Source organism: Vitis riparia, chromosome 18 (genome assembly GCF_004353265.1).
Source record: "Vitis riparia cultivar Riparia Gloire de Montpellier isolate 1030 chromosome 18, EGFV_Vit.rip_1.0, whole genome shotgun sequence".
NCBI lineage: Eukaryota > Viridiplantae > Streptophyta > Magnoliopsida > Vitales > Vitaceae > Vitis > Vitis riparia.
This window is the reverse complement of record NC_048448.1, coordinates 32,222,568-32,245,571: the sequence shown is the minus strand read 5'-3', so window position 1 is coordinate 32,245,571 and position 23,004 is coordinate 32,222,568. Positions and strand designations below refer to the sequence as shown.

At 34.7% G+C, this 23,004-nt stretch overlaps 1 protein-coding gene across 4 annotated transcripts; it reads left to right on the top strand.

The window, feature by feature from the left end:
• The first annotated feature begins 259 nt into the window (after positions 1 to 259).
• LOC117907606 (F-box/kelch-repeat protein At3g23880-like) lies at positions 260 to 18,894 on the top strand. Of its 4 annotated transcripts, none has more exons than XM_034821203.1 (5): positions 260 to 1,469; positions 11,765 to 11,825; positions 11,906 to 12,542; positions 12,877 to 13,234; positions 18,754 to 18,894. In XM_034821203.1, exons 1-2 carry the CDS (start codon positions 287 to 289, stop codon positions 11,767 to 11,769), a joined length of 1,188 nt encoding a protein of 395 aa, XP_034677094.1. In that variant the 5' UTR covers positions 260 to 286; the 3' UTR covers positions 11,770 to 11,825; positions 11,906 to 12,542; positions 12,877 to 13,234; positions 18,754 to 18,894. The 4 variants fall into 4 exon arrangements, with proteins under 4 accessions (XP_034677094.1, XP_034677093.1, XP_034677095.1 ...); XM_034821202.1 differs by having other exon boundaries at positions 11,765 to 12,003; positions 12,391 to 12,542; XM_034821204.1 differs by having other exon boundaries at positions 11,765 to 12,003; positions 12,374 to 12,542.
• Positions 18,895 to 23,004: the final 4,110 nt, after the last annotated feature.

The following is a 23,004-nucleotide window of genomic DNA, read 5'->3' as shown; positions in this document are numbered from 1 at the left end:
ATTTCCACCACAAATCCCTTGGAAATCCCCATCAAACTCGAAGGAAATTAAAATCAAAATTGGAGTTGCCACGCAAGGCTGAAGGCTCCACTGTAGTTGACACATTCCAACATGGCCATCTCCACGTGGTGACCATGCAAAAATGTGAACGATAAAGCATCCAAAACGTCTTTCACTAACTATCCACCCTTTTCAACTTCCCACACCCTCACCCTCACCCCAAAACCCTCACCTCTCTTCTCTTTCCCTTCCCAAACCCACCTCCACACAACATTGCAGACATCCAATGGAGTCCCGGGATCGCCCTTCCTCTTCTCGCCGGCCCTCTAAAAGGGTCCGCATTACTGCAACCCTGCCCCATATTCCAGACGAAATCATTCTGGAGATTCTGTGTCTTCTTCCTGTGAAGTCCCTGATGCGGTTCAAATGCGATTCCAAATCATGGCGTGAGATGATCTCCGATCCCGATTTCGAGAAGAAACAACTCGCAGTTGCGGCACGAGACTCTGGTGAGGTCTATAACTCGAGGCTTATTATGCATTATCCTTCTATGAAGCTTAAATCTTGCCCTTTATCTTGCCTGTTCTATGAGCCTGTTGGGCATTCTGTGAATCATGAGTATCCGGGTAGCGAATTGGGTGTTATGAATGAGATCATTGGTAGCTATAATGGGTTGGTTTGTTTTTGTATTCGGGATACAGAAAATGATATAATCTTTGTGTGGAATCCATCGACTAGGGAATTTAGAAGATTGCCCCCCATTTCTTTTATGCAGTGTTTTCATTTGGTGGCGTATGGATTTGGGTATGACAGCATTGCCGATGACTATAAGGTTACGAGAGTGGGTTGCTACTGTATCGGGCGCTATTATGAATATCAAGTCAGGGTTTTTTCATTGAGAGGTAATGTTTGGAGAAAAATTGAGAATTTTCCCTGCTATCTTTTCACTGATGAACCAGGGATACATGTGAATGGTTCAATCAATTTCGGGGGAGTTGGGGACAGTGAAAATTACTACTGGAGTGTAGTTGGACTTGATTTAGCAAGTGAATCTTATCGGATGGTGCCGCTGCCTGATTGTGCAGATCCAAATGTGAAACCAATGATTATGGCTTTAGGAGGACGGTTTTGCACTATTTTTGATAATGACGAGGCTGTTGATGTGTGGGTAATGGAGCAATATGGGGTGAAGAAGTCCTGGAATAAATTGGTTACTGTACCTTATTTCCCGGACCCAATGACTGTTGATTGTACAAAGCCAGTGTTCTTTTTGCGAGACGGAGCAATTTTAATGGAATTCTATGGGTTGTTAGTTTTGTACAATATCGATAGAGATGAATCAACGATTCCTACAATCTATGGGACTCGTCATTGTCATGAGGTAGAAGTCTACCTGGAGACCATAGTTTCACCCAATGCCTACTATAGACTGCAAGCTGGCCATCAAAATGGAGGAATAGGAAGACAAGGTAATAAGAATTTTCTGATGATTTATTTTGCTGGTTACTAATTTCTCTGTTTGATGTACAGGATGCTCATTTTCAAATTTTTTTACATGTTGCAACATCTGAGCTCTTAATCCCAATTGCTTGGAATTTTCTATGCTAACCATTTTTCGTCACTCACTTCATAGGCAATGCTGATAGAAAGCATATATGTCAAATTTTTATGGCTATTTTATACCTTTGAGTTTGTATATTTTCTGTTTACATAGCATAAATAAACTGGATTATTTCAAAACCAAGCATTTGTCCCTATGGGATGTTTTAAGAGTGCGGCACTTCATCATTGAACTCTCTTACTGGATGTTGATTGAGCATTTTAACCAATCATCACCACCCCCTGTTTTAAAATTTTTAGTTGATAATATGGATGAACCTTAATTCATGCTGTTGAAAATTTGTAGTTTTATTTTCCACCTACTAGGCCAGACACACTTTTGTACAACACCCAATTTTTCCCATTTTGATATGGTTGATTGCTGTGTTGGATGATTGTAATGTCAGATTTTGTTGTCATGTCTTAATTTCTACTCTAGGGTATAAGCATCTTAATTTTAAGTTGTCATGGGCACTGGATGCTAATTCTTGATTGAAACTAGTTTATTTATATATACATTTAATATATACTTATATGTTTATATGCTTTTGGACTAGTGGTATCTCATAATGTTGAAGTTGGTTTTGAAAATCTTGATTCATTTGTGTGATTGGCTGTGGTTAAGTTGTTAGACCATGTTTTACTTGGTGAAAAAGATGGCTAAAAGGTCATGTTTCTATAAATTTGTTCAGGATTACTTTTGTTGCTAAATGGCTACGATTTGTGATGTGTGAAATTGTGCTGCACATGGGTTTGATCGAGTTATATGACGGATGATCCAAATGCCAAACTTTGTTGTTATGCTCTTAGATTATATTTAATGCTAGTATCTCAATTATAACTTGTTGCTAGTGTTGGAAGTTGATACTTGACTATAAGTAGTTTGAAGATGTTCACTTGATGTATCAGCACTCTAAAATTTTATTTCTATTTTTCAGGTTTATCCTGAGCATAAGGTATGGAGCCCAGACTAGTTCCTTGCAAAATTTGGAGGATGCTGTCTTTAGGGAACTAGAAATACCCTTTAGTCTTGTATGTGCTTAAACATTATAGTGCTTTATTTATGTGGACTTTAAGGCCAAATACATACCTGAGTATGAAGTTTAAGGCCTTATGTTAGTACTTAATGTAGTATATTGTAGTTAGGAAAGCATAAATGCTTGTTTGTGACCTACATGCATGCAAAGGCTGAGTACTTTATACAGGGCTCTGAAGTTTAATACTTTATGCCAACCTAAGTATGAACTTTAATTTAAGTGCATACTTCTAATATTAGTTTTTTGTCAACCTGCCACCTGTTATGGAGATCCCAGTCTTTAGCTTCTGTTAGCAATAGAACTCAACAATGTGAAAATCTCCTTTCATTAATTGAATTATAGTTAAGAATTTCTGTCTTTGTTTATCTGTTGTCATTAGAGTTCTTCTATTCATGTTTTAACTTCATGGTTTGCCTTAAAGTTCTATCTCAGTTTTTCCTTTGGACGTTTAATATAACCCTAAGCCATGTCCACTGCTAATCATGTATGCTGTTTTTTCCTTTCCTTTTGCCTTCAATTATGCTTGTTTATATGTTTCTTTTCTAGCAAAATCATTGAAAGTAAAGATTTCTGCTCAATTAATTCTTATTTATTGCTAGTTGTAAATCCATATCCCTCCACATTGATATGTTTACCTTTTGCTCAGGTAATCAACTCTTTAATTGCCAATCTAATATCACTCCTAACAAAATTTCCTAGCATATACTCCCTAAGCTATCCCTTTTTTGTAATGGTAAATTTTTGTCCCCATTAGGACACGAACTTGGAACCTCCCACAAACCCTCCCAATCCTTTACCACTTGAGCTAGGCCTTAATTGATACTTATGCTCTTCAATTGATGATCTTAAGTATGAAGCCCTGTAGTGATCTCATTTAAACTCAATTTGCATGTAAGATGTTTGATAACAAATGCCCCTTCACTTAATGGACTTATGCTTTTTATTCTTTTTTTTTTTCCTTTACTATTTTTTTTGGGACAAAATTTTGGATTATTTCTCTTTTTACTTTAACCCAGCGAAATCTAATTTTTCATTATTTTGATTTTGTTCTCTAGTTTCACATTCTTTCCATCTGTTGGGCTTCATCTTAGTCACTATTGGTAATCTTTATAATATTGTTTAATTGATGGTCAACTTAGCGATTTTTTACATGGCTTATTATTTTTCATTTATTAACTATTTTTTGTTGGCAGTAGAAGCATTAGCTATAAGTACATATATTATATTTTGGTTTCTATTTATGTTTAAATTAATGCAATTGTTTGCTGTTTTTCCAGCTAACAATTGTTGATGAATGTATGCTACTTATTTATGGGTGTATGGGAATAATGGGTTTATGTGTAAATTGATATGATATTTGAGAATGCAGTTAGTTAAGGTCTATGGGATTGTAAAAAAATTGACCATGACTACCATATTTTCATTTTGCAACATGATGGAAAGAATCTAATTATCCTTAAATTTTAGTGAAATGGAGAGTCATTGTGTTATCTATAGGTAAATTATAATACTTTAAGTCATGCAATTCTATAATACTCATGACAGAAGATAAAGAGTGCTTTGTGCTAAGTTGGAAATGGCTTTAATTGTCCAAGGGTGCTAAGTTGGATGCTGAGCAACAGTTCCTTCGCGATTCAAGGGAAAGGTAAAGAGTGCTTTGTGGAAATACCCATTGGAGATTACAAATTGGATACTTGGAAACGATTGTTCAAGATGAAGTTGCTAAGGTTGTGATGGGCCTTGAGGATTCTATGAATCGTCTTACTGACCAACATTCTAATTTCGAATCCTGGAGTAGCCCATGGGGGTGGGCACACTTTGGAAGCTCATCAATGTGTTTGTTCATAAGTGGTGAGGTTGATGGCATAGTAGGTGGGTTCATGTTAGTGAATATGGCAGGACTAGTTCCTCTTGTGGACCAACAACAAAGGTTATCTCAAAGTACTCGACTAAGTTGTTGGTGTTTTTTTTTTTTTTAATAGATAAAGAATTATATATAAAAGAAGTACTAAAAGACCGACCCAAGGTATATAACACATATACCAAAAGGCTCAAACAAGAGAAAGAATTACAAAACAAGAAGGGCTACAACAACATCGCCCTCAACAAGAGTCCAACCAATCAAAGAAACGAACTAGAGTCGAAGGATCATCATTTATAAACATCCTAGTCTCCGACCAAAGAAAGCAAATAAAAGAGTTTTTTAGCCTTTAGAGAGAAGCATGTCACCATCGAAGGCAATTCTATTCTTTGCCTTCCAAACCGCCTAAAAAAAGCATTAGGGCTTTGCTCTCCAAGCTTTATTACACTTTTTGCCCACAAACAAACCATGTTAACTTGGTAGAGTCTCTCTAACTGACAAGGGGAGCACCCAAGACACCCAAAAAAAAGTAAAGAGTAACTCCCATAAAACCCTTGTCCTTACACAGTGAATTAGGATGACGTCTATGGATTCTTTATCCATTTGGCGAATATAACATCTATTTGCTAAAGACCATCCTCCCCTTTGAACTTGATTCAAGATTAAAGCTTTAACCCATTTCGCCTCCCAAGCAAAGAAACTCATTCTAGGCTGCACCCAAGAGTTCCAAATGATTCTCATTGGAAAAGACACTAAATTGCCTAACTCCATGGCAGTGTAAAGAGACTTAACTGTAAACTTGTCGCTCTTTGTCTTTGTACAAAGCAACCTATCTTCTTCATACCTACTCACTCTCGTCCCATGCAAACACAATAGAAATCTCTCCACACAATCCACGTCCTAATGTTGAAGGGTTTGGAGAAGCAAGGGTTCCCCTTCCCTTTAAAACATGAGAGTTCAACATTCTCTTGAGGAATATTAGCCTTATGAGATCGCAACTTATGCACCATGTCCTAGAAAATGAAAGGAAGTCTAGGATGATCCTTAAAAAAAAGGAAGAATAAGATCAAAATGAAGCATAGGAGAATCAAGTAGAAACTAATACGTAATTAGATAATTCGGTTGAAGAATGTAAAGTATCACTGGGGAAAAAATTTCCAACCATGAAGAGGCATGAATTTCCTCCTTTTTGTACACAAAAATGATTCTTCTTTAGCTACTAAACGAAGCCCCCTAAAAAAGTATGGCAAATGGTGGGAAAGTTGGCATGTATGAAAGTTGCGTGGTGCATTTAATGTGTATTGACATTCTAAACACAAAACAAAAGGAAATAATAGCATGGCATCAATACTCCTTGCCATTTGTAATGCTTTAAGACCACAAATTTGGAGGGGAGAGGTTTGTTGTTGTTTAGTTTGGGGGTGAGGATTTAGCCTGTGTTTGTGTTTGTGTTTGTTTTTGTTTTGGTAGCAAAAAAGGAGGTGATGAAGTTGGAATCTAGTCCCTAAAGAAGGTTTCCATATCATCTCCCATTTTCATTGCAGACTAGCACCATGGCAATTAAGATATTTACAAGATGAAATTGTATCTTGGATCTATATCTAACAACTCCACTGGAAAGGAAACAAATTAGGAACAATAACCCTACCGTCACAATTTCCATATCAAGTAAAAATCTAAGGTAATAATTGAGGCTCTAATCCCTCAATATTACCCCATAATAAGCAATAAAACATGAAGATGTGTAAGCAAAAAAGATAATATTTTGCTCCTACCCTCTTGGTGAACATTCCTCTAACTCGAGTGTAAGAGTCTTCCTTAGCTAGCGTTAATCATACTAATAGCAAAATGAGGAGTCTATGGGTTTGTATTCTACATGGGTAAGTAGAGGGTTGGTTTTGTTTTTACCAAAGACGATGTCAATCCCTCCCAAACAAAAGGGATTGGAACTATTCCACATATATCTCTTTTAGGACAAATCTTAATTAACATTGCTGTTGCTATTGGTCTTGACAACAAAACTATTATTGATAGAGTTAAAGCATGGTGAGCTAGGAAAAGCATGACAATTCATCAAAAGAACGCAAAAGCACATTCTCCTCACCTTGATAACAACAACACTAAAAAATGACATCCTAAGCGTACAAGAATTAGGATAAAAGAAGGAAGGAGATAGGATCCACCTGCATGTGCGTTTTTAGCAAGATATTTGGATGTAATGGCAATTCTTGTTTAATCTACATCTATTTTTTCCTTTTAATCCTACAAAAATCCATTCTTTTGGAGTCCATTTTTTTTACTGGTATGAGTTTAGTATCCCTTATAGATAAACTGATTTAATGAACATATCAATTGAGCCAAAATAGGAACTAGAGGTTTAATGGACCTCTTATTTTGGAAGAACGTAATTTAGGTGAGGTTCCTTAAATAACTCAAAATTATGGCAAGACCTTTTAAGTATTTGAAAGGACTAATTGGAAATGCCTACAAAATCTTTTATTAATACTTCAGGAACTGTTGTTTCATAATGTTTCATGTATTTCTTTGAAGTTTCATCAAATATTTCCTTAAGTTTGGTTATGGGTTAAGGTCTATCATATCCCTTTTCTAACAATTGCATTTCTACCATCAAACTTGTCTCTTACATTTCCAACATAAGTTTTTATTTGATTCAAAATCATTTGTCCCAAAGATTTGAATAAATACCTATTATTGAAAAAAAAAATGCTTATAGTTTTTAGTTCTCAAGGACAAAAAAGGATATGTTCTCTTAAAAAGTTATGGAATTTTCAGGTGCTAAGTATGGACAATGTCTATATGGATGGACTTCATATCATAATAAGATCATTGTATAACTTATCATCTTCATAACCTTTTTTTTTTATACAATACACAAATGTTGAATTCACTATAAAAGCACCTAGAAAAGAGAAGGTGCATGGCGTAGGAAGTATACAAGGGTTGTCAAAGGCCCAAAAAGAAAAATGGAAGAAAGAAGACACAGGCTAAGATAGGCTTACGCTATCTACAAAGTCAAAGATAGACATTCGTTTCCTCTATGACTATAGCCTTGGTTATAGGATTTTGAGTAAGGTTCTTTTAGCCACTAGCATTGGTTGTAGTCCACCCTTGAAAGTTCCTCTTTCTTTCCTTTCTTGCCCCTCTTGTCCAAGAGAACACTGCCATCCAAGTACCAAATCTTTGAAAGAGTGAGGACTCAACAGAAATTAAACAATGCAAAAACTAGACTCTAGTGCAAATATTGACTTCTTTTAGGCATTCATTTTGTTCTTTCCCACATTTGTCTGCATTCAAAGCAGTGAAATAAAGAAGTTCTAAAAAACAAGTCTTCTTTCCTTTTCTTCTAAAGGAAACCTAACCTATTTTTGGTTAGCAAAATTCCCTATGGTTAGCCTTCACTTGATTAGTGGCTTGCAAGAAAGTGAAATGATTTGTAGTAGATAGGAAGAGCCTCTAGAGCTATTAGTCCTTGCACCTATTCTCTCCCTAGGAGGAGTAGGGGATTTGCTAACCATTTATTTCTCTATTACATCTTTTCTAGTGACCTTCCATGGTACAACTGAGTTGTTGCAAATGTTGTAGTAAATTGTATTATAGAGGATTCTTCAGACCTTAGTTATTTCCCTTTAGGGATAAGAAGAGGTTATGAAAACAAAACTCTTTGATATTATGCACTGCTTGCCATTGTTTGGGTGATCTAGAATGAGAGGAAATGCCATAACTTTCAAGAATTTATACAACTCTTCTAACCAATGTTTCATGGGGTTTGGGTGTGGGTTGTTTGATTCCTCACACCCTTAAATTTTGGGATATGAGGACTCAGAGGAAAAAAGGAACTAAACAATGGATATCAATTCTTGGGTACAACATAATTAAAAATAATAATAATAATTAGAAAACAATCATAAAGCAAGATGTCCTTCATCTAAAACCATCTGTCTTTTTCCCTTTTACCCCTAAATATTCTCATAGACATTCACTTTTCAGTAAAATCTCCTCTTTCTTGAATGAAATTATTTGCTAAGAAATAAAAAAAATAAATATTAAACATCCATACCTGAAGTAAAATATGCATATCCGGAAAGGATTCCATGTCCACAGCCATGTTGTGTTGTCTTGAAACAAATATGCTAGGTAAAATTGAAGAGTCTGTGTATCACAACTTCTACCTGATTGAAATAGTACTTTTCTTAACCTCTCTTTGCATCTTCAGAATCAAGAAGTTTGTTGGTATTCCCGCTGATTTGGTTTTTCTTCATTGAGGGGTCATTTGTTTGAGCCATTAGAGTCGAGGTTCATTTCATGTTCTTAAATTTTCCTTTTGCTCTTTAGTTAGGATGATCCTGAGGTAAGTTAGTTTTTGCAGTACTAGAATGAAGGACATCTAATCCTTCTTTATTCTTAGTAAAACTTCTCTATTTCTTTGAAAATAAATGAGTAAATAAAAAAATAAAAGACTAGGTGCTCTTTATAAGTGGTTCACTATTTAGCATATTCCTGATGTCACCTTTGTGTGTGTATGTACAGGTATATCCATTGGTACTTTAATTTATTGTTTTTGAGGGACATGGAATCAAACCTAGAAAGCCATTACATTCATCCTAATCTTTTGCCATCTGAACTAGGCTTTTGAGGTACTCACTTATATTCATCAATAGGTTAATAGTAATTACCATCTCTGCTCCTTGTCTTTTGTCTCTGGGTAGCAAGAAGTATCTCTCATCCTTGTATTCCTTTTCTGTCATTATTAGTATTTTTTCCAGCTCCTATTGAAATATGTTCTCTTTCTGTTTGTAGAGTGATGGACCAATTGTACTACTGTACTTGGATTCAAATATTTTAGTAAATGTTTATATCTTTCATTATATTTTTTTTGCATGATCTCTTAATATGCAGCTCGTGTATGTATACATGCATCATAGTACCATTAAATTCTTTTATTGTGAATAAGCATGATACTTGGCCTGCAATTAGTGAATGTACAACAATTTTCCTTTCCAAGAGAGGGTAAAATTACTTTTCAGATCTTATCAATTAGTTTATCATCTGTTTCTCAAGGTCTTTGTTAGATTAAAGAAGAACAATGTCGATATAGGTGAGACCAAAGCTTGTACGTAAAACACTAAACAATCATATATGGTAGAAACTGGATATGAAAGGCATAAAATACTTACAACACTGTTCACTATACCGTGGCGGCTGTGTTGTAGGTAGCAGATCGACAAGAAGTTACTACTAGTGGACAAGTATATAAATTTTTTCAATTAGGTTTATATAAGATCTTAAATTTCATGTATGTATGTAAACTCTGAACCTCTTCATGCATATATGGTCACGGACGAGCATTTGTAATTTCCTAACTATAATATACTGTGGGAAGTATTCAAGATAAGACCTAAAACTTCATAGTAGGTCCACATGAGGCCTTACTTCCCACATGTAGGAAGTACTTTAAGCTAGTATAATAGCAAAAGAGCATTTGTAACTTCCTACAATATTCCTTGAATGTTGCAAATATAATTCACCCAGGCTCCATACCTTGTGCTGAAGTATATCTTGATAGATGTTTTACATAAAGTTTTAAACCTCACATAGAGCTCCTTTATGCTCTTTTTTGCCTACCATGTTTATATGTAGCACAGTTTGAGTATGGTCCTTCTGTACATGGGTTGCACCCCCTTTGTCATTTTGCTCCATAAATCCCTAATTATCTACAGAAAATAGTTTAGCATCCATTTTGATCAACATTTTATGTATTGCTTGAATTGACTCCATAAAGATCTTATTCAGAATGAAGCACAGACAAGTCTCCCTGTCCTTCTGTACATGGGTTGCGCCCCCTTTGTCATTTTGCTCTATAAATTCCTAATTATCTACAGAAAATAGTTTATGTCCATTTTGATCAGCATTTTATTTGTTGCTTGAATTGACTTCATAAAGATCCTATGCAGAATAAAACACAGACAACAGTCCCCCTTGGCATTCACTACCTTTTTGTATGAATATTCAGTTCTTTTCATTCAAAATTTTTTGGACCTTTACTTGATTGTTGAGCATTCTTGCGTGATAAGTTGAACGTCAATGTAAATTTATTCCAGTGATGTGCTTATTTAGAACAACATATATAATAATGTTACTTTGTTGGACTGACTCTTTGATTGAAAACTCAAATGAGACACAATCGACAAATGCCCTTTACTTCACAAAAAGTTACAGCATGCTGCCATTACGTCTTCTGGAAATATCTTCTGACTGATTATTATTTTCACTCCTAATATAGCATGGAAATATCATAGAGCTTGTTAATTGCTTTGTTTCTATGTCTCCCTTTATGAGAAATTTTATGTTTAAAATCTCGGGTTTCCATGGTATAATTATGTATGTAATTTGTGCATCTTTAATTGATTTATAAGAAAGGAAAAAAAGGGATATTGGACCATTAAGAATTTTTTATCAGGAAATTTATTTTATTTTCTACATTTTATTCCTTTTATCAGGAAATTTATTTTATTTTCGCTGTTGCTCATTTTACTTCTTGAAATTGTATGGCTATTGTTTCCAGTAGGCAGAGCAGGGTGCTTATTTAGTATATTGCAACTAATACACTGAAAAGTTTTGAGGTGCAGATATTTCCGTTTCAATCACCTCCCTTCAAAATGATGTGATTTACATGAATTTTTGTATTTTCAGTGTCTAGGATTCTATTTCTAATTATGTCTGCAAGAACTTTCTCCATATTCCAAGTCAGTATATACAAAAGAAAAAAGTAAGGAAGATTTGTACAGTATTTTGTTTGTAGTAGATATTTACTATTGTATCACATATTGATTATGACATCTCTATGAAACTAAAAATTCTTTACTTGAAATATTATGGCCTTTGATAACACAAGGCAATAAATTTCAGGCCACATGTGCTGCATGTGGCTGTTAGCACGTGCAATTAGTGTATATGCGTGGAAGGATGTTTTTGACCCTATCTTCTTTCCAGTGGAAACTGTTCCATTTTCTCTTCTTTGTCAAAAGTATAACAATAATGTAACTGGAATATGACCAAACACGAGTGATTTTTCAAGTGAGTTGCATCGGGTAATTGCATTTTTTGTGATCATTATTGTTCAAGAAAAACCAATTATGTCTTTGGCTCCTTCACACACTCATGTTATATGAGATCATAAGGTTTGATTCCTGTCTGTTTTAGTAGGAACTCATTCTATTGTTCCTCTCTTTTCTTGTTGGCTATGAAGCATGATGAAGTAAAAGCTGATATGCTGACTAGGGGGCACACGAGGATGCTCTAGAAACAAGGTAGCTAGCAGCAAAGCTTGATCATCTATTGAAGAAAAACCCTAATAATGATGATGTACGTTTGACCAATTTTAAAGCAGATATTTTATGGAGAACTTGATTTCATTGGATTTATGGTAGTGGAGTTGAGACAATATTGAGCACAAATCAAAACCAGGAAGCAGAATGATAGAAAGAGGTAAACCAAGTGACCTCTACTTCCCCAATTACATGTGAAATTTGCTTGTTTATTCAATATTTTTCAATGCTAGCCTTTCTCTTTATGCATTACCAAGATATAAGTTTTCTTTAGGGCTAATGGAGTTGTTTTCAACTACTGGGTTTGAGTCTAGCTTTATGAGCTGGTTTAATTGCTTACTACAGTTACTTTTCTAGTTCTTTCCATGTGTGTAGACCATGAGTTGACAATTAAAAATACAAGCTAGGAATCTATTTAAGGGTTTTCCAAATTTCTGTATGTTAATTTTCTCCTTTAGTTTGATTGCAGATGTGACCTAATTTTCACCTTTTTGTGTTCATTTATTTTATTTGCTAAGGATTATTAACAGTGAGTCTGTAATTGGAGGTTTTGAGGATCTGAAACTCAAAGACAGGCAGAAAAGGACAGAATAATTTGATTTGGAATTCTTATATGTCCATCCAAGGTCCAATAATCCAGCCACAGGTGATCCCATGTCTCCCACCTCAGACAGTTGCTTGTTCAGACTCTGGCACTAGGTAGAATTGCTATCCTGACAGCAGAAACTACAGATCTTGGTACATTCTGATTCAGTCTGTATTTTGCCTTTCTCTTCTGGTTCCATTTTAATGTTTGTAGAGAAGTTACGCATTATAAGTCATTATCTATTGATGTTGATTATATCCTTTTTGCATATATAGAAGCATTTATTGAATCTTTGCAACACTCTTTTGAACTTTCTGTCATTTATGGCATGCCATATTGTTTTGTAAAAAGTCTACTATAAGAAATGAATCTTTGCTTCGGCCAACCATGATTCACTTCCCTAATATATCTTTATATTGCTAATATCTCCAAATGGCATTACCTTAGGTGCTCCCTCGGAAACGTTGTTAAGCAAAATGGATCTCAAATTGTCTGCTTTTTTGGTATCCAAGGTCTTCAAGCTGAGGTGTTCTTTTGTGCATGAAGGATCTGAGATCATAATATGAACTAAAAACACACTTGAAATCTACCAAAAGTTTGATGGGAAGGGAAGAGACTATAATATTGTGCATTCTCGAGAAGGTGTCGCATAAGCAGTCAATCGTGTCTGCACATGGACTGATCCATGACACACTCGTAGTCAAACTTTTGGTGCATTCAACTTATATGAATTTCTCTCTCACAATCCATTAGGGGGTTGTTCTGAGTTTGGGTAGATGAAGAAGACATGGGCTTTGGTGAGCAGGTGAGTAGTTTGCTCTTCTCTTTCCCTCTTTATAACTGTTCCATGCATAATCTTTATTCTGCCAACATCTCCATATGTATATATATATATATGTTTTCAATTTATATCTTATGTATAACTTGGTCAGTATAATATATTTTCAGGAATCTTTGCTGTTCTAGCATGTACTCAATCAAGTCAGGGTATTTTTTATTTTTTAGCATCCCTAACTCTTCAAATTTGTTCTCTTCCCCAAATCTTTCACTGGTATATGCTTATGGAGGAGCATGTGGAACAAAATTTGGATTTTCCATTCTCTTCTTCTCGAACTTATCAATAAAAGGTGATCCTGAATGGGTATCAAGATCAGTCATTTCAAGTCTAGTCTAGATGTAGACGTTGAAGATAAGACGGATTCCTATTTGCACTCAAATTAAGATTCCTATTTGCTTTAGAATTAGGATTTCTAATCTTATTAAAATCATTATTATTACTTTTTAATTTATTTCCAATTCTTGTTACTTAAGTTCAATATTTCAACAATGATTAAAATTGTATTTCCTTTAGGATCAGTATTTTCAATTACTTATAGATAGCACTGATTATAACAGCATGGAATATTATTAATTTTGAGACATATTCAGAAAATTTCTGTCTTTTCTCTCTTCTTATTCCCTTGTAATTTCTCATTTAGTTTCTTTTTTTCTTGTCATCTAATTCCTTTGTTAGCCTATTTCTTTATATATATAAAAAGAAGTGCTTTCGTTGTCCTCCACCGCATTGATCCATCTAAAAAAAAAAAAACAGAAATTGTGATCTTAAGAAGTTTCAAATCAGCTGATTCACACCCTACAAGCTTTAACTACAAGACTTTGCTTATTCTAGAGAGTAATTGGAGAATTGATAACGTATGTGTGGAAAGTCAACCTTCAGATTTTTATTTTCTTATCAAATTTACTTCTTGATTCTAAGCTGTTTGATTGAATATATTTAGATTGGTTCATAGTTTACCCTTTTTTGTTATTCTTTTGTAAAGATTTCTCCTTGATTTTTTATTGTAATTTAGGAATGTTATAGCTGTAAATCTTCCTTCCCTAGGTATTTCCCATTGTGTATAAGTGACCTATTGTAGAATTTTGAGAAGACATAAAATTATATTCAGAATTTGTACATGGTATCAGAGTTGTCTTACTGTGCAAACCTGTATTAGACCATTCACCAATTCTGTTGGATGGGGGGTGGTTTGCAGAGAGGACCATCCCCTTTTAGGTTTGAAAATATGTGGCTTTAGGAGGGAAGTTTCAAAGATGCAGTGAAGTTTTGGTGGATGGGCCTCAATTTCAGGGGGTCCCCCAACTTCATTTTGGCAAAAAACTTGAAAAGTCTAAAAGGTTTTTGAAGAGGTGGAACACTGATGTCTTCGTCGATGTGGCAGTTAAGAAAAATTTGGCTCTGTCACAGGCGGATTTTTGGGATTCAGAAGAGCTACAGGGAACTTTATCTTTGGAGGAGTTTGCCAAGGAGGCTTCAAGGGCAGAATATGATAAATGGGTTCTTATGGAGGAAACAAGCTGGAGACAAAAATCTAGGGAGATATTTTTGGAGGCTGATAGAAACACCAGTTTTTTTTTTTTCAAAAAATGAAAAATGCATATAGGAGGAGGAATACTTTGGCTAAGGTGAAGATTAATGGGGTTCCTCTCACTAAGGAGACTGGTATTAAGGTAGGGATTGTTCAGGCATTCCAATCTCTTTTGATGGAACCATCAAGGGAGTGGAGTCCCAATATAAGGGACATGTGTTTCGATGTTTTACATAGTTAAGATGCAACAAAGCTGGAGGAACCGTTTTGAGAGGGGAAGGTGTTCAATGCCTTGTTAGAATTTAAGGGGGATAAAGTGCCGGGACCAGATGGATTCTTTATGACTTTCTGGCAATGTTGCTTGGATTTTGTAAAGGAAGAAATTTTGGGTTTCTTCAAGGAATTTCACGAACATAGTTGTTTTGTGAAAAGCCTCAATGCTTGTTTCTAGTGTTGGTGCCAAAGAAAGGAGGAGTTGAAGATTTGAAGCATCACATGCCGATAAGTTTGGTGGGCAATTTTTACAAGTTGTTGGCTTACAAGTTAAAAAAAAATGGTGGGCAAAGTGGTCTCCAAATTCTAGGATGTGTTTGTGGAAGGTAAAATTCTTGATGCAATGCTTATAGCAAATAGAGCAATTGACTCGATGTTGAGAAGTAATAGATTGGGGGTGTTGTGCAAACTGATATTGAGAAGGCTTATGAACATGTTAATTAGAATTTTTCACTTGAGGTTTTAGGAAAAAATGGGCTTTGGGTGAAGGTAGATCAATTGGATCGGTTGGTGTATCTCAACATTAAGGTTCTCGGTGTTGGTGAATGATACTTTGTCAGGGTTTTTTAAAGAGCTCTAAGGGATTAAGGTAGGGGGATTTGCTCTCACTATATTTGTTTGTACTAGCCATGGAGGCACTCAATCAGGTTTCAAAGTGTTTGGTAGAAATGAAAAGGTATTGGAGGTTTCCCATCTTTTGTTTACTAATGATACTTTGGTGTTTTGTGGGGCCACTTCTAACCAAATGACTTACTTGAGTTGATTGCTTATGTGCTTTCAGGCCATTTTGGGCTTAAAAATTATCTTAGCGAAGAGTGAGCTGATTCCAGTTGAAAGAGTGTTGAATGTGGGGGAGTTGGCTTCTGAAGTTGGTTGCAAAGTGGGTGTACTTCTGATCACTCATTTAAGGCTCCTGCTAGGAGTCGCTTATAATTCCATGGTGGCTTGGGACATGGTTGAAGAAAGGTTCCAAAAGAGATTGGCAATGTGGAAAAAACAATATATTTCCGAAGGGGGGAAGGTTAATGTTGGTCAAGAGTACATTAGCTAGCTTGCCAATCTACTTTATGTCTTTACTCTGGATGCCGATGAGAGTTTGTTTAAGGTTGGAGAAAATTCAAAGGGATTTCCTTTGGGGAGGTGGGTCTTTAGAGAGTAAGTCTCATTTAGTGAAATGGGCTATTGTGTGTTCAGACAAGAGAAAGGGGGGTCTTGGAGTTAGATGCCTTCACTCTCTAAATAAGGCCCTCCTTTGCAAGTGGAATTGGCGCTTTGCTACTAAAAGGGATGTCTTCTAGAGAGAAATTATTTATGGTAAATATGGGGAAATGGAAGGGGATTGGTGCTCCAAGGAAGTAAGGGGTCTATGGTGTTGGGTTATGGAAAGCTAAAAGGAATTTGTGGGAGTTAGTTTCTTGCCGGATTTCCTTCACGGTGGGCAATGGGACGGTGTTTGGATTCCTAATTTCTCTAGACCTCTCAATGACTGAGAGATTGAGACTGTGGAGTGTTTTTTGTCAAGGCTTCAAGATAAGGCGGCGGATGTGGAAGGGGAGGACTAGATGTTTTGGGTGGCGGCAAAGAGTGTATCCTTCTTTGTTGAGTCCCTCCATTCTATCCTTGAGGCGGGAAGGGTAGAGCCTTTCCCTTCAAGTGTACTGTGGAGTGCATGGGTTCCTTAAAAGGTAAGCTTTTTCTCTTGGGAGGCATTCATGAGGGATATTTGAACCCTTAGGCAGTTACTCAGTGTTTGTAAAAGTGGCAATACAATATCTATCCTCAAGCCAACTTTATTTGTAAATTTAAGCCCTTAGCATAGGTAGTGGCTAATGAGAAGGTTAGTACTGATTTCTTGCCACAAATTAGAAGGTCCTTTAAAGCCATCAACCTTAAGTGGTATGCTCATGCCTGGTGAGTGGTGATACTGCTGACCATCTTTTCCTCTACTGTTCTATTACTATGGGGTTAGAACAGAGGTTTAGGCTTGACTTGTGTTCCACCTATAGATATTGCATGCGTGATGTTTATTGCATCTTAAAATTTTAGAAATCCTAGGGGAAAGTGTTATGTACACAGCTATGTTAACCATTTTGTGGGTTCTATGACTGGAGAGGAATGCTGGGATCTTGGAAGAGAGAAGGTCAGTTGATGTTTATGTGAGGTTAGGCACTATCTTATATTGCTTTGAGCATTGGTCACTAAGGAGTCCATAGTAATCCCTATTTTAGTATATTTTTGATGGACTAGAGGGAGGCTTGTAGTTATTATTGGTGATGAAAGCTGTGAAAAGGCGCCTTCCAATATGGGTACTTAAGCTTGATTTAATGGTTGTTTGTTGGACAATTTCAGGGCAGACAGATATTGGTGGAGTAATCCAAGACCACAAGTGCAATGTGCCAGAGCCTTCTCCGAGTGAGTTGGGTAGATTTGGCTATTGTGGCAAAGCTCCCAGCATTAGTGGATGTTAGTTGCTTCCAAGTGGAGAGGGATTTGGCCATTTTTACCTTGAGTCTCTTGCAGTTGAAGATGATCTTGGGACGTATAATTACATGATGTGCTGTATTTTTCACCTTTCAAGAGGTTTGGGTTTCCCTCTGTTTGGAAACCTAGGTTTGCCACCTAGATGGCAGACAAGGGGCAAAAAGAGGAACCGCTTTGTTGGTTGTGTTTGTTGGGAACACCATCCTCCTTTAGAGCCCTTAGGTTCAGAAGGTCTTAGATTATCAAAGACCTGCTTCTTTTTATTTTAGTTATGTATATTGGGTTTTCATTTATGGAAAGTTAATAGATTTATGGGATTATGAGAAACTGTGGAATTCTATACGCAAACTATGCATGTAAAATTTCTATCCTTTTAAGAAAGAAAAAAGATGCCAAGATATATAAAATATTGAGTTATTAGCATAAGTTTATTTTATTTTCTGTACTTGATTTCCATCTTGGATGTCTCCATACAACTGATAAAATCATTGCTCTAGTATGTCATGTTATGGGCATCCATGTGGAAGGACGTTCTTTCATCCCATTTTCTGTCAAAATATTTAATATAAAAGAGGTCATGTTTTCATTACTTCCCATCAACTAAATCTATTAACCATGAGGAGAAATGATGCATCATTCAAGGAAGGGGTATTATCATATGGTCGGGAGGTTTCTGTGTGTGAAATCTTTAATCTTGTCTTTATATTTCTTTCCATTACTGCTTGTTTCAAGCAGGAGCTATTACTTTTGTTCTTGTTTCTGGTAAGTACAACAGAAATGGTGCTATACATTCAAATTCTATCATGATTCTCTCTTTTGAAGCTAAGGGCTGTGAAAGAACTGATGTTTAAGTGGTTTGAGCCAGTGACTCTTGTTTTCTGAGGAACTGGGGCATGAAATGTGGAGGATGATTCAACTAGAATATTTTGAAATATTCTCCTCTTTTCCTCCGCAGTTTCCTCTGTAAACTGTAATATTAGAATGTAGAATTGGAAAGTTTGGCTTTTGGTAAAATCTGGAATAGCGCCATTTATTTTCCTAGCAAGCTTGATCAGGTTTGCTCAATTTGTGAATACACAATTGTTCATGCAAAATCTGTTAGTCTTTTGTTCTGTACCTGACCTATGTGCTTTATAGGCTTATAGGGGCTAATTTCTTTGTGTTCTAGTAGAAGCTCATTCTTTTATGTGTCCTTTATTTGTAGGTTCGGAACAGCAACAGGGCTGAAACTCCTTGCTAACTAGTGGCTCAAACTAAGTAGACTAATTGGCTGGCTTGGCCACTCCAAACTTCTTGGATGCTTCTGCAACAAGGAATATTCTAGCAACAAAGCTTAATTGTATCAAAAAAAGAAGAGACGAAAAAACACAATGATGTGGACAAAATCTTTGGTGCTTGTAAATTTTTAGGTGTAGCTCTTGAACACTAAGTCTACTATTCAATTCTCCACCGGGAAGTTGAAGTAAACTTGAAGATTGCATAATCCCGTTGCCCAGGGTTGTGACTAGTCCCAACCTAGATGGACTTGGTTATGATTTCTGCATCTGAATTCTTAGTTTGTGTATTGTCATTTGGGGTTTAATGTCTATGTCAATTCACCAAGAATCAATTCTGGAACACGGGTTTGATTTAGTTTGAAGTATCTACCTACATGGAGAGCCTTATTTCTCACTTTTTTTTACTACCCTGTTGTGGCCCCAAAATGTTAGTAAGAGCAAAAGCGGCACCCCACCAAATCTTTAGCTCGCTCTATCGATTGATCTTTCTCTTCAATCCATCGTTTTCTCTTGCAAACCCCACTCCCTGAGGCTTCTCTTTGTGCTGTCAGGTATATATGATTTAATTTATTTTTATTTCCGGATTGCAACAGATGGAGATTATGGTTTGGCTTCTGGTTTTGATTTGGATATGAATTAATTTGAGCATCCATGGGAAATGCCTAAATTCATAGTAGGAGAATAGTTCAAAACTACTTCTCATTAATAAATGGAATATTTTGATACACAAGGTGAATATTTTGATACAATGTTTTTTTTCCTTTCCCTTGCAGTTCATATGATACAAGTGAGACGAAGGCAAGAGACAAAGGCAGAACTTCTTGATTGTAAATGTTGCTTGGATAAGGTATTTTCTTCTTTTCTGTCTTTTGTCCTATTTCAGTACGATTTCTCTTCCCTATAACTTATTTCTCTTATTGTGGTAAAAAAAATATATATATCCTTCTTTCCTATAAAAAATAGCCAATTGTGTTTATGGCTACAACAATAATTTCACTTCGAGCATCATCCATAAAACCACCCATGAGATGTTTCACTCCGCAAAACATCTTATGGTTTCCCACTCTTTATATCTACATCTTGGAACATGAGTCCCTTCATTCTATCAAATGTCTCTCATTCTTTCTTGCTTTTTACCCACCACGTATGGTGTTCATAAGTTAATTTTTATCTTATATTTTTTTTTCTTTATGACCTAGCCTAGTAATATCATATTAACATATTAATACAAAAGTATTTTATACAATATTCTTCCAAAAAGAAACATATATCGATTAGGAATAAGACACTTTGCAACATGCTTGCTAATAGAAAATGAAATTATCTTGAAATTTATGCACTTAACCATTAAACTATTATCATATAAAGCACTTTGAATGATACAATGCCTACCTTTTAAATAATTACACTAATATTATTTCATAACTAATTTCATTTTTCATTTTTTAAATTCTTTATTGAGGAAAATAGGTTAATTGCCTCAAAATATATTCTTGATTTAATTTGCAAATATTTTTTAAATGCCATTTTTTGTACTGCAAAATTTTGTTGTTTATCTGATTATACATCTAAGCAAGTAGATTAGGTGTACTCATTCATTATTACTCTAGTTTAAAGAAAATAGTTATGATAATAAGACAACCTACAATTTCTAATTATTTAAACTTATTTTCATCTCCATGCAAAATAAAAATATAAACATGGTGGGGTTGAATACTTTATATTGAAATAGAGTACTAGGTTTTGTGCAAGTACTCACGATATGGGAGAAGTTGGCTTCTTCCATTATTTGTGCAATTACTCATAACATGGGAGAAGTTAATTTCTCCTAATTTTCGTGTAATTACTTATAATTTTAGTGGTATTTGTGCAATTACTCATAATACGGGAGAAGTTCACTTCTTCCATTTTTTGTCTGATTCAATTTTTTATTTTTAAATTCTTTTTTTAAAATTGTAATTTATTAATTATAAAAATAATATAATTGGTATAAATATATGTTATAAAGGGGTATATATATTTAAAAATAAAATAAAATAATTTCAAGCTCATCCTCACTTGTTTATCCTTGTGTTAAATTTGTCTTAGTAGGGACTGGGAAGATAGGTCCCAAAAAAACTCTTATTATCATCCTACATCTAACTATGGGTGACCCTTTAATCTTTTATGCATAGGACATTAAGGTGTCCCCTTCACAATTTGGAATCGAGCCTACATTGCAACAAGTTCATATATATATATATATATATGGAGAAGTGAGTTTTGATTTACTAATATCACTACAAGAAAAGAAGCCTTCGTTGACAGTTTTTCACTGTCAATGTAAGGTATATCTGTGAAGGTAGATTATTGTTCATTTATGTTATGTATGCCAGTGACAAGAAAAGTTTAAAGGTAACTTAACATATACATATGTTAAGATTTCTCTATTTTTACAAATGATGAAATCTTATTAGTATATGATATGTCAATGTTTTTTCATATATGTTAAGGTTGGATTCAACTTATATCAAGATTACTTAATCTTATGTCATTGTTAACTCACTCTTTTGTTAAGATTAGTCCAACAAATGTCAAGGTTAGGTATCATATATGTCATGATTAACCCCACATATATCAAGGCTTTTAGATACATATGTCAAGGTTAGATTTTATATATATCATAATTGGCTTATATATGTCAATGTAGGGAATAAGTACAACGGTCAAGGTTCCCCTCGAAAAATTTTAAAATTATTTTTTAATATGAAAAATTGAACCTATTGCCATGTATAATCAATTTGATATTATTTAAGACTGATAATGACAATCAAATTATCATGATTTTATATATAATCAAAACATATTTAATATACATTAATTATTAATTAAAGCACAAATCAATGAACTTATTTAAAGTTATCCCCAATTTCTCTATATAGAATAAACTCATATAATATACAACGAAATTAAAAACACACTATAAGACAATATACATAAACTTAAATTAAGTTGCTCATGTGTATATCTACAACCAAGTCTCTTGCCTCCATCTTGAAGCATTACTTTATAGGAAAGCCTTAAATTTCCAACACCCAAACTTCGAATCTGTAGCAAAAAATATAGAGCATATTAACAAATTGAAAAGAAAAATGTATAATGAGGAGCAATCAAATATCAAGCTTTATGAAGAATTTTAATAGCAAGCTAGCCACTACACCTTTATTAGACAATAATAGATTATTTTTTAATAACACGGGTAAACAAGCCAACTCTCAAATATTAAAATATTGATATAGCAAAAACATATAAAGGCTAAACCTAGGAGCAAAACCTAAAATATAGAAATCATTTTAACCTAATGAAGTTATTGTTTTGATCTAACCTTAATCAAGATATTTAACTATTTAGATCATTATTATGATTTTTTAACCTAACACTTTCCATGAAATGTCCCAAGGTTTCCATCAAACTATACAAGTCAAAGATAGCCTACAAATCATGCACACATGCTTCATTTGGTTGCTTAGAAAGACCAAGAAAAAAATGACAACACAACTAGCTATAGTTTACCAAGCTCTACAGAAAGGTACATGAAAAAAAAATAAATATGACATCATATTGAATGAGGATAGGAAAAATAAATGAACAAATTTAACAAGAACTAAAATAACTCCAAATTTATGTAAATGCAAACTATACTTGGTTTCATCTAAAACAGCTCATTTAAGTTTTTTTTTTAAAAATTATTTTTCCATACAAAAAGAACTTATTCTTATAAAATCTGAGGAACTTGTCTTTCCACATTTGGAGCTTGGAATTTGAGGACAATGAATTGTTGTTGATCACCAAAAAGCTGTTCTGAACAACCCCACCAAAGCCAAATAATGTGGGGAGCAAAACAACTCTAAAAACCATAGCAACACATTTGCATGTCTAGAATTCAAATGGTAGCCAAAGAATCTCAAATTCTTACAACTTGACAAATCCATTTGAGACTCAGAACCAAAAAAACCTAGTAACTAAATATTTCAACCATCACACAATCCACACTTTTTCTTCAGTAAATCACAAAGCAAACCAGAACGTACCCAATAATTAAAGATCTAATATGTGGAAATTTTGAGGTTTATGATCTCAAGTTTGTTGTAGGTAAAACCAAAATCAACATAATCTTGATTCAATGATGTTATACATGA

Coding starts and splice junctions, on each gene's coding strand:
- LOC117907606 (XM_034821203.1), top strand. CDS start 287: ATGGAGTCCCGGGATCGCCCTTCCTCTTCTCGCCGGCCCTCTAAAAGG.